General features: G+C 38.2%; 1 protein-coding gene across 3 annotated transcripts in view; it reads right to left on the bottom strand.

The window, feature by feature from the left end:
* PLCB1 (phospholipase C beta 1) overlaps positions 1–17,922 on the bottom strand; it is a 407,361-nt gene that overhangs the window by 159,856 nt on the left and 229,583 nt on the right. For 2 of the 3 annotated variants that reach the window (XM_009476210.2, XM_087775450.1), the window contains exon 4: positions 3,306–3,446. In XM_009476210.2, the coding sequence (XP_009474485.1) occupies positions 3,306–3,446 (141 nt within the window). Of the gene's footprint in view, positions 1–3,305; positions 3,447–9,055; positions 9,172–17,922 lie in introns of those variants that run through there. The other variant, XM_087775451.1, reaches the window with a different exon arrangement.

Raw genomic sequence — 17,922 nt, 5'->3', positions numbered from 1 at the left:
TCTCGACAGAAGAGATGAGACTTTTTTCATAAGAAAAGACAGCACACATTCTTGAAAACACTTCCTTCAAATCAGAACTGACTACGTGTGAAGGCAGTGTTTCTCACATGTTTGTTTTTGGTGGGAGGTTAACAAAGCAAGCTGCTGAAATTCTACACTTTCGGCATCCTTATGAATTTTATTTTAAAAAATACATCAAATGGACATGAATTTATATAGTTTGTTTTACCATTTTATTATACTGATCAAGCCCTTAACTATGCCTAAGAAGCTGGCAAAATAGAGACGTATGCTGGAAAGCATAGTATAGCACAACTTGTGAATCATCTTTGACTACATCATTTTACTTATGGAGGAATTCATCAGCTCTTAGTGATGGATCTGATCCAAAGCTCATTAAACTGAGGAGAAACAGATTTCCTTGGGCTCTGGATAGGGGTCTGTATGGCCAGGATGGACTACTGTGGTGAGAACAGAGTTGACATGAGAGGCACAAAAGAGAGCGAGAGGAAAGAGATGGGAAAGATGGGATGTTCACTTTTGAAGTTACTGGATTTGGGAAGAGAATGAAATACTGTAGAGGAGACGCAGAGGTTCACAGGTTGCACTTCTTCATGTTGGTAACGGAGAAAAAGAGCATCTGCTCAGAATAGGGTTTGAGAATAAACTTCTTTCTTTATCCTGGCTTCTGCAGTGCTATGTTTGTGGATGCTCACAAATCCTATCCTAAGACAGGCACAGGCACACCCATCTGAAAACAAGCAAGCACTGTATCAGTGTTACGTCTCTTCATCATCAAGACGTGTCCAGCAATCTGCCTTTTAGACCATTACCTAATGAATTCCAAGCTGCATTCTTTGAACAAACCAGCTGCTCAGTGCCCTCCAGCTCATCACTAATGTACTTTAAACATTAGTTACTTTCTCCTGGAGGAATGCACATAAAACAGTACATCTCAACATCACCATCATTTCTAGCTCTTTATTTCGTTCACTTAGAGCAAGTTGAATAGCCCAAGGCTCGTATTTTCATAATTTTCCCACAACTGGCCAGTGGATGTGATGAACAGAATTTGTAGCAGAACAGGAAGCCTTCTGCAAAGGAAGAAAACCCCATAATCGAGTAATTTTAACTGCCTCACTGAGACTGTTAGAGTTTACTTTGCCTTCCTCCTCCAAGGAAGGGCTGATACTTGTCACACAACTTGAAAAATAAGGTATCACAAATGAAGAGTTAATCTGAAAAATATTCATGCACTGAAAAGGGAAAGGTGGGGGAGTTTTTCACTGGCACTTGCTTTCCCTGGAACATCAGTGAGAGGAAGGGTCAAAATCTGTGTGTGTGACATTGAAAACGTCTTGTATTTACACGCCTTCTCAGCGCTCCCTGGTGTGCTTATTTATAACACCTCCTCTGAGTCACTACATGGGTCCTGCAGATGATAAGGACCAGATTCTGTGGTCTGGCTCATATAGAGTTGGAAAACACGTTAAAGAAGGAAGAATTTTTAGATGCATTCCACAGTGATCAAACTCTGCTCTCACTGAAACAATCAGGGTATTTAGCACGATTTCGGGCAAGCACAGCTAATCTGCAATGCTTTGAAAATCCCATCCCCAGGCTATAGTGCCTGATTGATAAAATATGAATTTATTTGGTCTACTGCATTTACAAATAACAAGGAAGACTTAGATTCTTAGTTACTCAGATCATAGGAGTTACTCAGGATTTAGAGCAGCCAAGCTTTTCTAAAACATGATTTTATCTACAGTATTTTTAAGGTTCCTTTACCAAACAGAAAATGTCCCTAAAATACCAATTTCTGCACTGTTCTAGAAAATAGATTGTGCTTCACTGATTGCTGGCTAGACAGGAAAGAGAAAAAAAAGGACATACGCTTCTGATGTAGGTGATTTTCCCTCTTCCTTGGGAAAGGCTAGCAATTTTTGCTGGTAAAGCTTTAGCATACCTTTTCATTTTCCATCATATGCTTAGTTTTTTTCCTGAAGAGTTGTTTCAATCGCTTTCACTTTTGCAGTATTAAGATTCCTTAACCACCCCTGTAGAGTGTAGCTGTGCATGTTCAAGACTGAAGACAGCACTTCCCACTCAGCAGTCCATGGACCACCACAAACTCATTTTGTTTCTATTCTTTCATATCAAAAGAAACAGTGCAAACTGTGTTTTTGACAAATTGACCAATCGACTAATGAAGATCAGCAGAGACAGAAACCTGACGTGCAAAACTATATCCTCCCAGGTTAAGGCTTTCATCCTATGACCTTTATTAACTTGGTCTGACCATCGCTGTTGCCTGTGAGGTGACAAAATAACTCCTTACTGTTAATAAGAAACAGCAGGCTATGGAGAAATTATCTTTTTAGCACAATCTAGTGGACTTGAGGATGCAAGCCATATGAAAGTGTTTTCTGTGTGTGGTTATCTGGGGGCTGTCATCAGTCTATCTCCGTGAGTGGAAGGGGAAAGAGGAGTAGCTTTTGAATGTCAATTTGGAATAGATAAAGCAAAGAGCTCCCACTTCATTAAACACAATTGAGTCATATAGAAATTGGAAGAAGGAAAATAAAAACCAAAACATGTACTAATATCAATCGTAACTTGCTTGCCACACAGAGCTGTGTTGTGTTGGACAGAAACGAAGGGACTGTATACCTGCATGGAAAAAATACTTTGCTAAGGTAAATACACTGACTTCACAATTCTTCTCAAGGGCTATCAGCAGACAAAATGCAATCCTTAAAATTAACCTTTGAACATGAGCAGAAATGGTCATGTGTGCAAGTTAAATTAAGTGTCTGATTGCTGACATACTTGAGTATACAAAGTAGAGCTGTAGATTCCTGCTACTCTGATATAAGTCAACCTTAAAAAGTCAACCGTTCACAAACTTTGTTCTCACAGATGATCTGTAATTCACACACACTTAGAACAAGCATAAAAGGGTGATAACTACCGAAAGATATTGATACGTGTTTGGAGAGTCACAGTATATATCTTATACCCAAGTAAAAATTTGCGTGTACCATTATTTTCACAATGCTTACCTGGGCTTTACAAGCAATGTTCCGAAGATGAGCACACATAGCAGGGGGGGAAAATTTGCAGAATTAACTCCCCCCCCCCAAACTATTGCACATTTCTTTTTTGGTATTGAGCGGCACAGCTCTACAACAGAATTGAGGTTCATTTCATAGCAATCTTCACTTTTATCTCATTTATCCATGTCTCAAAACAATACTTTAAAAACATTTTAATTTTATATGACACAGATGAACGAATATTACCTTTGCTATATCCTCTTGGAATGCCACCAAGTTCAAGTACGATATATTGACCAGGTCTGGACCGTAGACAACAGTTACCATTCGATTTTCCAGTCGACCTCCTAGGTTCCCAGCATCCAACAGTTCGCGCAGTTTTGGATCCTGCAGGTAAATACATTACAAAATAATTAAAAATCTTTTGCAAATACTTATACTAAAAGAGGTGAATATTTTTGCCAATACTTCCATTTTGAAAACTTGTGATATTTTGAACATTTTAAACATGATGGCACTAGGTTCTGATCCAGTTAATTATTCATTAAAATATTTAAAGTTATTAACCCAGAATAAAATCGTTACTGTAAATCCTTCAAAGCCTTTGAGTTCTGTATTGGTATGGTACAGACTAAAAGCTGTCCAGTTGATGGCTGCACATTCCTAATCACAGTTATTTTGCCTCAGAAGTTAAGCATACGTAAACTGTTTTGCTTGTCAAAAGAACACAATCTGTCCAAAGGCTACTGGCCGCAGCAGAGAGGTTCTCTATGATTTTAATGGATTTTAGGTAAAGCTGAATATGAGAACTTAGTTTTTCCTAAGGAATCAAGATGACTCTCTGAAATTAACTGTCTTAATATGAAACCAATAATGGAATTTTGGTGATGTCCTCGTCTTTCTTCTTCATGTCCAAAAGGCCATGCATTATTTAAATTACGAGATATACTCAATTTATATTTAGTTTTTAGTCTTTTTCCAGGTTTATATCCAACATAGAAATGACTACGTAACATTTCTGTGAAGGAAAGATATAGTCAATGATTTTTATCAGCTAATAATAGCTTGAACCTCAGCTTCATTGGTAACATAAACATGTGAGAAACAATTTCAGGTTATCTTGCAACTCTACTCATTTCTATTAGGCTGCAGCATTTCCAAGAAATGCACTCAGTGTTTTTCAAACTAAGAAAAATGCTTGGTCCTTGGCCTCAAGATGAAGTTTATAAAGGCAAAAACAGATGAAAAGAAGCCCTGTATGACTGAATTCAATCCTTTGAATATGGTCAGTATAATTTCAAAGCTCGGGTTTCCTGCAAGGCAAGGTTTTTCAGTCTGGTACAAATACTAAAAAATGGCCAGCAAATAGCATCACTATGGGATGACAGATTCTGTGTAGAGATCAAATGATTTCAAAACTGACACAAATATATACTGCAGTTTACATTTCACTCTCACATGAACCTTTGTCCCCCACTGTCTGCCTATGTTTATTGTTTATGGTACTTCTTAATATTTAATAACTTTTGAATAAGAATCTAAATCTCCACTGACTGATACAAATTAAATTTAGTGTAACAGGATGATGAGCTTAAGGTGATGAAATGGGCCATTTTTCATGGATCTCGCAGGAAATCCTGTATCAACAAGACCTCAGTCTAAAGGGCATCTCCTGATTGGTATCATATCTGCTTGTAGGCAGCGGAGTTATGCAGATGTTCACCAAATACTTCGCAAGGTTTAGGACAGCATTTTGAAGTATGGCGTATTAACTGGAAAGAAACTACAAGGCTGTCTATCATAAAACGCTGACCCTCATTAAATACTGGGTATGATGGCAAGTGTTGCAGGAAAACAGACAGAATAATCCTATTTGAGGGTTCTGTAAAGAAGGAATATGATTGTGCTCTGAGACAAAGAAGATTTCATGGGTAAACAAGTTAATGACAGGCTTTCACATAAGAGAAAAACAGAAGAGGGATATAAAAATAGTAGTTGCGTTCCAGAGACGGGAACTTGAAGGAGAAAGACAAAGAAATTAAGTTAATTTACATCTAGGAGAAATGCTAGAGAAATGCCCTGAAGATGCTAAGTTAGTGATGGTGTATTACTAGATGGGTTACTTTCTCTTTTATTTACAGGCTGAATGTTACAAAGCGCTGTTTAATGTCTCTGGGAGATGAGAACTCATCTGCTTTTTACTGTCTACCGTTTCAAACCCAAAATCAGACTGATAAATGCTTCTGCTAAAAGGCCTGTCTGGGAAGAGCATCATTCTTTCTGAACCCAAACTGAACAGGATTGTCTATCTGGTTTTATTCTCTTTCACATATTTGTCATTCCTTTCTTTCTTTCCCTGGGTGAACCTCTTGTTCACAGTTTCACTCTTGGTGATGAAATGCAATCGTATCAACAAAAGAAGAAAGAAGATAACCTTTTTCCTTCGTATTTATAGTCAGCTATAGGATGTCTCGATGATGGATCATGCTCTAGTTAGTCTAAGATATGCATTAGCCATGAATCACAGAATAAAAAAGAAACAATTTGAAATGGGATGTTTTTCCAAAGCAAATTCATCAAAAGAGAGGTTATCTGGGACTGGCTCAGTAAGGTTTTTAGAAGTGCAGAGTAAGTGGTCAATCAGGCAATGGCAGTATGAATTCGGTCTTCCAAATCATAGGATTTTTCTCCAGGTTTAAGGCAAGAAATTAGACAGACCATCCTCTTTGGGTTGCTGGGTTTGGATGAGTAAAATGTTGAATTCTTCTATTCTGTTTAAGACTTGTCTAACAAAGTTTGAAGTGCACAGTCCCTTACGGCAATACGTTATCTGGCTGCCATCCAGCACCTATTAATAAAGGGCGTACGCTGCATATCCTGGGCTATCTCAGTGTAACCTGCAATGTGCTCCAAAGACTTCAAATAGATTTTTTTTATCATAAGTTCAGTGAAAGAGAATAATTTTGATACTAACAGGATTCACGCCCTTTCTGACCCCTGCCATAGGTGTATTTGCCCTTTAAGGGTGACAGCTTAGATCTGAAGCTCTCGAACTTAAAAACCAAAGCACACTGTCAGATCTTCACATTCCTCATGAACAGCTCTTCTCCCTTATTACCACACTTAGCTGCAAACACTACTAAGGAGATGAGCAAAATATCCTTTATCAAAATCTTGAAGATTATCGAAGCTCTATGAATCAAAGTTCTTTTTAAAACATCAGCAAGTTTTCCTGTGGAGATGATAGGAAAGCACATGGAAAAAAACCAAGCAGCAAGACCAAATTTAGCTTTTATGTAAATCGGATTATTTTGATTTTGATAATTCCATTTTGAGGAACGAGACTGAAAGTCTGCTGCTGTTTGGAGCTACATTTGATATACTGGCTCACAAGCGGACAGATTGGTTTTTGGCATAAGCTCTTTGCTAGGCTGGGGCCTTATTATGAACATATTGAGTTCTTTGAGCTCAATTCAGAAGAATTATACCTGTTGAATATTGATTATAGTCATTTTTTAAACACCTGAGCTACTGAAGCTCTATCATGTTAGGGAACATACCCATGGGATGATCAATAAACAGCAGGCTATTGACAGTGCCCACGTAACTCACCACAGTTCCCTTTGTAGCACAATGGTTTATTAAGTCTGGTTTGACATTTTCTGGTAAAACAGCATCCCTTTGCCTTTTTTACTCAAAAGGTCTAGGTGACAGCTTGCTTTCTCCCTCCCACTAAAGTCTAGCAGGAGCTTCAGCTCAAGGACTGGAGCTGCCTGAAGACTTGCCCCGAAACCAGGTCAGGAAAGCCAGTGTTTCCAATAGGTCACCTCTGTGGTTAAAGGGCTGACAGATTCCCAGAGGGAGATATGAATTGTGAGCAGGCAAATACAGGTGACAAGGATGGTATTGCCAGCAACAAACACCTTTAGAATCCATTAAAAATAAGATTAGCCATGTCCAACTGAGGCAAGAGTTGGCCAGAGGGCTATCTGCTCATTTGGTAAAAAGCCCTCCCTGTTTGGTTTTGCTGTCTTGACAAAACTATCAAAAGAAAATACACCTTAAATCAATCCAAAACAGAAATAGAAAATAGAAAAAATTAGCCAGAAACATGAAAAAAAAAAGATGAAAATAAAAGCTTATGGAATTCCTACAGCATTAATGAACAAACGCTTGAATAATGATCTTTTGTTAGAAACCAGGATCCTGTAAGCAGATGGATAAAAATAGATTTCAATCAGACTTCCAAAACTTTCTCCTGTTGTATTTTCCTCTCACTGAAAATCACAAAATAAATGTAAACTTAAAGGGGCTATTCAGCCACATTAAAGACAATCTCCGTGAAGATTGCTTTCAGCTGTGGTTGGTGTTATTAAAATGTAGCTCTTAACACTTAAATTCCAATTAATGTGTGCTCTGCACATTACAGTAAATGCCATAACATCTTTTAATATTCCCATGCCTTTAACTTTTTTCTGAAAACTTGCAACACACCATCTGTCTGTGAAAATTTTCTTTTTTTTTTTTTTTTAATACATTGCCATACATATATATAAAAGGCTGCCATGAAGTTCAGTAAAACTCAAACACTGATTTAAACGCACCAAGGGGCAGCAGGTCAGCCAAGGTTTCACCGCAGATATAATGCACCACCTTTTGTTACCAATGCTTCTCAAAGCTGCAGCATCATCTCTGAGAGCAGCTGTCTCAGATCCCAGTCCTACATTACACAGTCAAAGAATCTGATGCTAAAGATTCTCCTCAGGGTTTAAGAACTACAGACAATGCGATGGCCAAACTGGATGATTACCAAAAGACTCAGCCACAACTTCTGGGGTGCTAGAAGAGTTGTGCGATTAAAGTACTATAGGAAATTTTTTGGTGTTTGAAGACATTAATTTACAATGCAAACAATCTGAAGGAGTCATTACAGACTAAACTACACATATGGACTACATACAGTACGTACTACGTTATCTAGACAACATTCACTCCTGTGCGTGCAAAGTGTCATACGCTCCCTGCCCCCAAACAGCTATCAACTGAAATCATTTTCTCACACATCTCATGCAGTAAAATATTGTCTTTAAGATGTCAATTAAACACTCGAGTCCTACTGAAGCTATAAGTAAAGGCATCCCAAAGCCTCCAAAAAGCAGATGTCTAAAAAAAAAAAAGGCAACCCAAAATAACCCCCCACCAAACCCTATACCCAAACTTAGTGTTTATCAGCCATTTTCTTTACTTCTGTCAATCTGACTTGCAATTTCCAAATGCTTTCTGTTTCTAGTACTAAAAATATGCCACACTTCTTACTTTAAAACACTGTATTTAATAAAGCAAAAGTTTCAGTAAAGTGGGGTTGGGCAGAACCGTACATTTTGTTGTAGATTTTTGAACAATATTACATAGCTATATGGGTACTTCCGAATTCCCTAGACTCTATATCATAATCCCAAATTGTTATATTTGTGTCCTGATAGCTTCAAGACTGGAGAGGTTCAAAAAACTGGCAAGAGAATTTCATCTTAGTTCCTTGCTCATAAGAATAAGATTTCCAAGCATTGAAAACTGTAGTTATATGCTTCTAGCTCTTTATGTATCCCAGGAGAGGGGAGTTGGGGGGGAAAGAAGCATAATTAGATAGCTACATAGGCAAAGAGTTTTCCAGGAAACACTCAAGTTTGTGCTTAAATTAAATGAAGAACCTTGCTAAAATAGGACCTTACATTGTGACTCTGCCGAAGGCAAAACTCCCACAGATTTTCTTCAAATATAACAAAGTCTTCTATCTTCAGGAATGCTTTATCACAGAGTGTTTATCAACAAAAATGTATATACATACAGATATATATATATATAGCATGTATACGTCACATATTTGACCCAGATTTCAAAATATCAGATCTTAACACTTCAAGCACCAGGTAAGTAGCTGTAGTAGGGGCAGTATGAATAAGAAACACTTAAGTTTCTCTTAAAATCAGACCACTTACCCCCATGGCTAGCTAAGGACTTCAGCAGACTTCCCAAGCCCCGACTCCACTGAATTGATCCAACTGAACTCCGCAGTGCAAGCTGCCCAGCACAGAAGACCAAATAAGGGTAGAAATTACTTTCTAATACCCTGCTGAAGTGATTTTTTGTACCATCTCTGGTAGCTAAAGCACACAGATCTGGTCTGCATGACTTCTTGGGTCCACGATGACACTTCAGAGTTGCTTCTTATCTTTGTCTCTACAGGTTAAGTGTCTCATCTTGTCCAGTCGCTCCATCTGCATCTACAGCCAAGCAACAAGTGAAGAACCTCACTAATCAGGCATTTCCCCACCTGTGTCAGAGAGGAATAAATTACCCACCTGACAGTCTGTTCTCTGCCTAGTGAGTCCACGAGGTACAGGTGCAAGTAGTTTACATGAGATGCCTAACTTCTGGAGGTGAGAGAATCCCACAGCAAATGTCACACCCCAAATCTCTCCTTGCCAAGGGACCATCACTCTGCATTGCCTCTTACGCAGCTGTGAACTGCTGCAGTGCACCAGTGTGACCCTCAGAAACAAAATGCTCTTGCTAACTGGATTAAATTTACTGTTAACAATCCCAACACAGATTTCAAAGCTGGTTCAAATACCCTTTCTGTCCCACATCACCTAGCAACAGTGCAGGACTAGGAACTTCCCATCAAGTGGATTGACAGACTCATCCTTCAAAGAAATGTGTGTTTCTTCTCTCTCTCCTTCCTTTGTTGAGACCAAAGTCAAAACAATCAATAGTTTATCTTTCAGCAATCCCTTTCACTGCTTAAAGAGAATGTCCATACATGGGAATCACACCTACAAAACTCAATGACAGGATTTTGTCTGTCTTCCCTAATGACAGTCATGTGAAATGAATATACTCCAATTACTACATCAAAGATACTCAAAACAGTGTTCTCCAAACTCTCTTTTCTATTATTACACAGAATTCACAGGAAGTTTGATATTTAAATATATTCATTTATATCATCAAACTATTCTTAGCAAATTCATTATCATTAAACCATAAATACACTTAGTCCAATAAAGAGAAAAACGGCACTATGGTTTTTAATACAGTATGTCTTCATACATTTTGCAAAAGTGCATCAGATCAATATGTGACCAAAATATTTGCAAATACTTATTCTTTGAATTTTTTTCTCATTTCTAGGGTTTCAGAATGGATTTTAAATTTTGCATATCACCATAGCTACCTATGCACAGAAATGGAGCCAGTATCTTCTTTAAACCCCTGAGTCTTCAAGATACCGTTTTTGTGCACACCAAGTCAGTGTGTACAAAACCAAAGGATGTTTCTTAAAACATATCTCTCAGTAATCTGAACTGGTCTTAAGTTGACCATCTGCTCAGTTAATACAGTGGAATATTTCTAGAGTATAACACAGCATTAGGTAAAAGGAGTCAGAAATGCTTCAGACAAAGAGTCAATCCCTGAAGAAAGAGATCAGAGACATCCACTGCCTTCTAGGACAGACCTTGCTTGGTACCTGCAGCAATAGCGAATGCCTCAGGTGCAACTAAAATCCAAAGGCTATTCTTCCCATAGAAATTATTAGGGATGAAAGAATACCATAAATCATACATCAAACAGTCGATCCTGATTAAGTCCCTCTGTGAAACAGTTACTCCAGAACAACAATTGCTTTTCCCAAAATAGCTTAATCCCATTTCATGCTTGAAGTGAGAACATCAATACATCCTGTTTACCAGGAACAGGTTATGAAAAATAATAAAGCTACTTTGTTTTCTATGATGTAAAACTTTTGAGGAAGAAAGAATATGCGCTGGCAAAAAGCATACTCTTCTTCAGTAGAGAAATAAGAGGTAAACAAACTTACACCTGTACAAGTGATATTTAACTTCGGAGAGGACTGCGTCGATACGTATTTCCAAGTATAATTCTGAGTTCTGAATATGCGGGAGGAATTCAGAGATTTCATATTTACTTTCTACAGTAACCACAGTACAAGACATTGGATATTTAAGAACATAAAATGTTATTAATCAGTATTTTTATAATACTTACAGACACCCAAAAAAACCTGTTGAGTATTGTCAGCAGCTGGGTCAAGGGGACAGAACACATCCTTAGCAAGTTCGCAGACGACACCAAGCTGGAGGGAGCAGCTGACGTGCTGGAGAGCAAGGCTGCCAGGTCCCTTCCAACCTACCATTTTCTACGACACCATGATTTCTGTACCAGACATGACCACTTGTATTACAAGAATCTCCTGGAGACAACACTATGCACTTACAGATAGATACTCGGCACAACCTTTGCTGAAGATGCTATTTCTCCTTACAGTACAAAACCAGATTGACTTCTGGGGGAAAGGGAGGGGTATACCCAAATAATGATTTCAACTTCGATGCCGTATTCTGTGAAAACAGGATTTTATATAAAATACAAAACGAATGAATTGTACATGCTAAGGAAAAGCCCAGGGACAAAAACAGGGCCACCTCATGCCTTTTTTTCTGACCTTTCTCACAGTTCAAGTGATCCAAATCCAGCTTCCCTGGGTCTCTCATGTTCCTACGACAGAATATTAAGCAAATACTCAGCCTGTATATTTGTTTAGTTCTACTTCTAAATGTCCATGTTTCTTTGCATTTTTTTTAGGTTCATGGGATTTAAGTTTTGAATTGGTTGCAAGACTGTGTGTTCTAACAAAAAAAAAAGTGATGTTATAAACCATCTCAGTAAAATCAGATGAAATGTGGTATTTTTCAGTCCTTTTGGATGTCGTTGTGATTAACATGAAAGTACTTTATATCTCATAGTCTGCATCTTAATTTAAATAACAATTTAAAAAAGGCAAAATACCTAGAAGCTACAACCATGCACAATCTTCCTCTAGATGTTTTCTAAGTCACATTTTTATCAATTTTTATCAGCTGCAGATGGTTCATTATTTTAAAAATGACCTTTAAGCACACACATTTCCTTTCACTGCTTTTCCTTTCTCAAAATACTTTGAGATTTTCTTCAATATAATTTTAAAAGAAGAGATGAAGAGATAGCAGAGAAAAGAAACTTCTCTCATTTTCATGTTACTTTTGTTAACTCATTTTCTTTGGTCTGTATCAGACTATTGGAACCATAAAAAGTCTTAGAACGAAATGATTTCTACAGCAGGTCGCACAGCACGTAAGGGCAGGAATAGCTGGAACAGCAGCTTAATTTTCACTTATCTATAAATCTCACACGCATTGCTCTTCCAATTCTGAATTGCTGCGTAGAGTTATTTTAATAGGGTTACTTCAGAGGTTGAGGTACAATCAGCTATTCATTTATACCTCGTTTGTAAAAATCTGAGATGCTTGGAATGAGTTGAATGAGAGGTATTGCATGAATGCCCACTATGCTTTTTGGAGTGCTCCATAAGGGCTGGAGTACGATCACTTGCATTTTAATGCATTTTTTCAGCTGGTGGAAGTATGTACTTCCAGACGGTCTGTAATGCTGAATGCACCAACTACCCACCCTGTATAAAAATAACAGATGAAACACAGAAAGCTGTAATTTAAAACGTCTGACTAACAAGTTGTTTATTTCTGCAACATTTCAGTCACACTCATCAGGAGAAAGAAAGAAAAAAAAATAGAAGATATCCTGCTTGGCCATGCTAGCATTATTTTGTTCTATCTTACCTGTTTGTGAGACGTGTTTTGCTATAATTGTTTCAATCGGAAAGTCATTTGGGATGCTTACAGGTAAAGGTTTCAATTTAGCTGATTTTAATTATTGCAAAACTCCACTATTCCCATTACCTTTAAGTATTTCATTCTAGGAAACTCATTTGCAGTACAGCAAAGAAAAATAATCCATTTCAATGATGATGCAGCAGCAACAGGCACAATTTTTTCCTTCTTGGACTGCACCAGATACTCAACTCCTGCAAATCACATCGCAAGCTTACAACGGACACTTAATGGCACATCTATTTAACTACTGACTGCCAACGACAAGTTCTCCTGCACTGTCACTTGTCACAAAACCTTCACTACATCTTATTACATATCAGTAACAATAATTCAGAAGTAGAAATATATTTAGACTCTTGACATTTGAAAATTGGTGTCAAATTAGCCAGCATAGATGACCTTATTTCCTGCAGATCTCAACAGAGTTGTCCCGGCTCACGGTGACTGTCCAGCTCAATGGGAATTGGAGCCAGGGTACCACAAAGGCAAGGGAGCACTCATTAGCTGAATGGTGCCTTGACTCTGAAAGCATAACTACAACCATAAAATCAGCTAAAAAGCCACATGGCAAAATCATACAGCAGATGCCACTGCATCGGATGGTAAACTGAAGAGAGAGGAAGTAACGTATAATCAAACGAATGACTTCAGATTGCTTTTTAAAAGTTGGTCGGTTTCAATTTACTCCCAAGAGGATGATCTGCTGTAAGTACATTTTAACCTTTTATACAAAGATCTAACAGAAAAAGACTAGAAACAGATTGCTGTTTTAGAAGACAACATGACTACTGAAAAAAAAGAAGTAAAATCTACAAGTGGTACAAGTAAGAACTACAAATGTTTTTTTGGCTAAGGAGAGAGAGAAAACAATGAACAAATGCAGAACCTGGATTTGGGTGGTTGTATGACAGATTAATTTTACTACCTATGAAAGTACAGGAAACGTGTTTAGTCATTGCTAGGAAAAGAACATCCAAACACTGATGTCTTTGGCAAGCAACCGCAGAGAGAAGGAATCCTTCAAGGGATGCCATGGACATTATTTTAAGCAGCTGGTTTTATACTCTATGGTTTTGAGAAATAATCGATGAAGGGGATATAAAAAGGGTGGCCGGATCGATCTGAGATCAGACTTGAAGAAGAACGTAACACATCAACATGGAGAACAGTCCCAATGGAAATCCTGAGTCCTACGTACTTGTGAGCAGCCAAACAATGTGAGAATACCAAGATAAAGATGATGGAAAATAAGAAGAAAGTGATGGAAATGGTTCCAGAAGAAAATGGACTATATGGCATGAAGTCCACATGAAGAAATATCCAGATGCAGACACTCTGGTGCAGTGAGCAACTTTGTGCATCTGAATTATTCACACGTGTTATAGAACTAAAATTCTCATAAATACATGTCTCCACCTATACATTTGCAGGAATGGATTATTAAGACAATTACATTTAGAAGTAATGTCAGCAAGAATTCCAATGTTGGTCCTTCGAGCTTCTGCATTTCTATTAGTTTTTCTTATGGTTCACAGGAAAACCAACATGGGCAACAATTGTTACCCTTTAGAAAGCAGACAATACTCAGTGAACACCTCTTCAGTTAAAAACACAGCTGCATCCTTGATAGCCATTCATTGTTCTTTCCCACAATGGAAATAATTAAACGGTACTTTGGGAAAGTGCAAGGAGCCAAAGGATGTCTGCCACCTCGAAACCTTGCACGATTCTGAAAACTTTGAAAACCCTCATCTAAGTACCAATACCAGCTGATGCACTGAAATTAAGAGATAACTGGAATTCTGCGTTAACTCACATCCTTAACAGCTCTCCTCACTTCAAAGATGCTAACCTGGATTTGCAGTAGTTGAGAAAAGGTAAAAATTGGCACAGGACGTTTAACAGTTTTTAAACGTGCCTCATACAAACCATGGCAGCTTGCAAATAATTCAATTTCTTACATTTAGAAGGTGGATCAGCACTTCTCTTCCTAATATCACTTGCTAAGTGCCAGAGAGACTTCTAGTTATCCAAGAATTTAATGAACTACATCCAACAATTTAAGGCTGTTTCATTTAGATAAGAGGCTTTCCAACTTAAAGGATAAAATGGCCTTCAAGGCGGTGGAAAATAAAACACATTTTGGTGTGTATAAACCACTCAAGCAGTTAGTTAATTCTAAAAATCACATTTTAGCTGGAAGAGGTCGAGTAAATAGGCTTGGCATGCAGTCTGCAGACCAGAAGAGCGCACGGGAGGCTAGAAAGTCCTGCAAAAACTCCAGGCCACACTTTGTGCTCCCCCCCTTCCCTGTTTCCCAAGGATCCCCAGTGGAGTATTTGACTGAGGAAAACTATGCGCTCCAGTGTTCGACCAAAATATTTCTGAAAGGTTATGAAGTCCAATGCTTTTTGAAAAGGGAATTAAAAACATTTTGTGCACATAAGATTATGGCACTGAGGGTACACTTTATCCAGTTGGATCCTTTCCAACACATCCTTGGAAAAACAAATAGTTACAATGCACGCAATTCGGAAAGGAATATTCTGCAAATATGAGAATATCCTACATGTCACTTCCCCAAAACAACATCATTTGATGCTATGGGTTTTAAAGTACAGTTTACATAAAGATGTATCTTAAGCAGACACTAACTTTGAGACAGAATTTAATAGCTTCTCTAAAATATTTCTGTTGTTGGAGCTAGATTTTCAGCTATTTTAAAACAGTAGCCTGGTACTTATGCAGTAATTTATATTTTCTGTTCATTCAGTCCTATCAGACAAACCAAATTGCGTAAAGCATTTGCCCGCAGAAAACACAATGAAAGATAATGGTCCTTTTGATGTGACGAACCAGTGAGGTGGAATATAAAGACCACACTCACTCATGACATGAATGCTAGTCTGCAGATGATTTAACATGATATTTAAATATAGTAATATGTGGCCTTTGCTCTAGAAGACCTCTGTGTTCCTGAAACACTCTTTTGTCTCTCCAGCTAAGTCAGGGAACTGTTGTATTCGCAGTGCAAAGCCAATTTCAACAATGATCAACTGCCAGCAAGGAGCAGGAGACAGGAAGATCGGCTGAAAGTGCAGCAATTGTAGGAAGATTGATGAAGGCAGGGTTTAGGCTAAAGCTGAGAGGATTTAAGGGTTTTGGATCAGACCGTCAGGGAATGAGATGCATGGTTAAATCCCTGATGCTGCAGCTTGCTAAAATTGGTTATCCAGAAATGCATACCCCTCTTGCTCTGTGCAATAGGCTGTAGGATCAAAGACAACTTGACCCTGATCTCCAACAGTAATTGTAATTTGTCTCTACCACACAGTTCTTATGTTTTACAGCACACATTATTATAACGTGTTAATACTTTGCATTTCTTGAGTTCTTTTTTTTCCTCCTTTTTTTCCCCATCCTTTAACAGGAAATAAGGAAACAACTGCAAAACCTGGACATCTCTTGTGATAACAGAGGTCAAAAATACTGAATTTCAGTGTCTTCATTTCCTCTGTTTGTAAATTGAGTTTTTCTCTCTTTTGCTGCTCGTGAAGTCTACTGAATTTCATTTTTCTTATATTCCCATCAACAGCTCCTGCCTCACTGAAAGTGTTAACACAGCAGAAGTCTTTTTTTCTTTAAATCATTTTTAGAAAGAGAAATAAATGTATGCTTCATACTTACACATCTAAATAGACTCTGAAGTGACAAAGCATATAACATCAGTGCATTAATAGGAAGAGAGTTAAGACTTTCCCTTTCTTGCATGATTATGTAGCCGAGGATGCGGCTTTGAAAAGCCAGAACAACCCAGCGCTGTATTGGCTTACAGTAGGAGTACCTCTTGCAATAGAAAATGGCACAATGCCCTTTATGTATTTATACCTCCTGGAATTTAAAAGCATCAAGATATAGCTGGCCAATAATTCTGGCAGCATGGTAGTGCTTCCCACTGACCACCTCTGAGGCCCCCTCCTCGTGCAAGGAGTTTGGGAGGGGGTGCTGCAGTTTAGCCATCCCCCACCAAGCAGCTGGGGGCGGAGGGGGGTCACGTCATATATATATCTGTGTGTGCGTGTGTGTGTGTGTGTATATATATATTTATTTCTTTATTGCCTCCTCCCCCAGCGCAGCCTTTCCTTCCGGTGTTGTCACTGTTTTCTCCTCTCTGGTGGTGGAGGTGTTACTGTATTATTTTTCTTTCTAGCTTCCAATGTATAATGTCTCCAAAGACGACACAGAGGTGACATCTATATGCCTCTGCTATGAGGCAGAGGCAACATCTCTTAGGTCTGCTAAACATTTAAGTACCCTTGGAAGATTTACGAAGGTGACAATTTCAATTCTGTGGAGACGTATGCGACCACTGAACGCGGTGTGTATAGAAAACTAAGGAGCAAATGCTCCACTGGTGAGAAATAATGGCATCTGTTTGCCCCAGGTCAGGGCCTCGCATCACTTCAGTATTGAATTGCACACTTGGGCTGCTCTGGTCTAGCCTTATTATTGCACGTAAACAGACCGTAAGAGCTAAGAGAGTGCGCTGCATTTCTATTCTTTGCAATGTGTATGCAATACACAATACTACCCTGTTGTTTTACAGCACATAAGAAAAAGCTTGGTGTTTTGTTATTTTTTTTATAACTACAAAAAGTCTGTGGAAGCTTTCTGTAATTTTCTGTTAAATTTAATTTTTCAAGGGAGGCGACTTATAGAAAAACTGAATCCCAATAATACTTCGAAAAACTCTTCTAAGTCTGTGAAATCGGCTCTTTACAGCAGCTTTGCTAACAAGGCTACCTGGAATGACAGTGACTCCCAGCCACTAACACATGCAAACCAGGTGACTTACCCGGTAATTCTAATTACTGGTAATTCTAATGAGATACTACAGTAGCTCGTTCAAAATCATAATCGTACTAATGTTTCAGATGGATTTTAAAAATTTAAAAAAAACACAACCAAACAAAACCCCACGCCCAACCTACCACCGCTGGCATTTTCAGTATTAATACAAAAGAACAGAGAAATTTAAATTATAATGAAGAAAATTTAAATTACAGAAAGTTAGGACAACTGACATAAACAAACTTACTACTGCCCCCAATCCA

This window comes from Nipponia nippon, unplaced genomic scaffold (genome assembly GCF_047370975.1).
Source record: "Nipponia nippon isolate SJK-2023a ecotype South Korea unplaced genomic scaffold, ASM4737097v1 scaffold_4, whole genome shotgun sequence".
Taxonomy (NCBI): Eukaryota; Metazoa; Chordata; class Aves; order Pelecaniformes; family Threskiornithidae; genus Nipponia; species Nipponia nippon.
The sequence above is the reverse complement of the archived record's forward strand: the minus strand, read 5'-3'. Positions and strand labels throughout refer to the sequence as shown.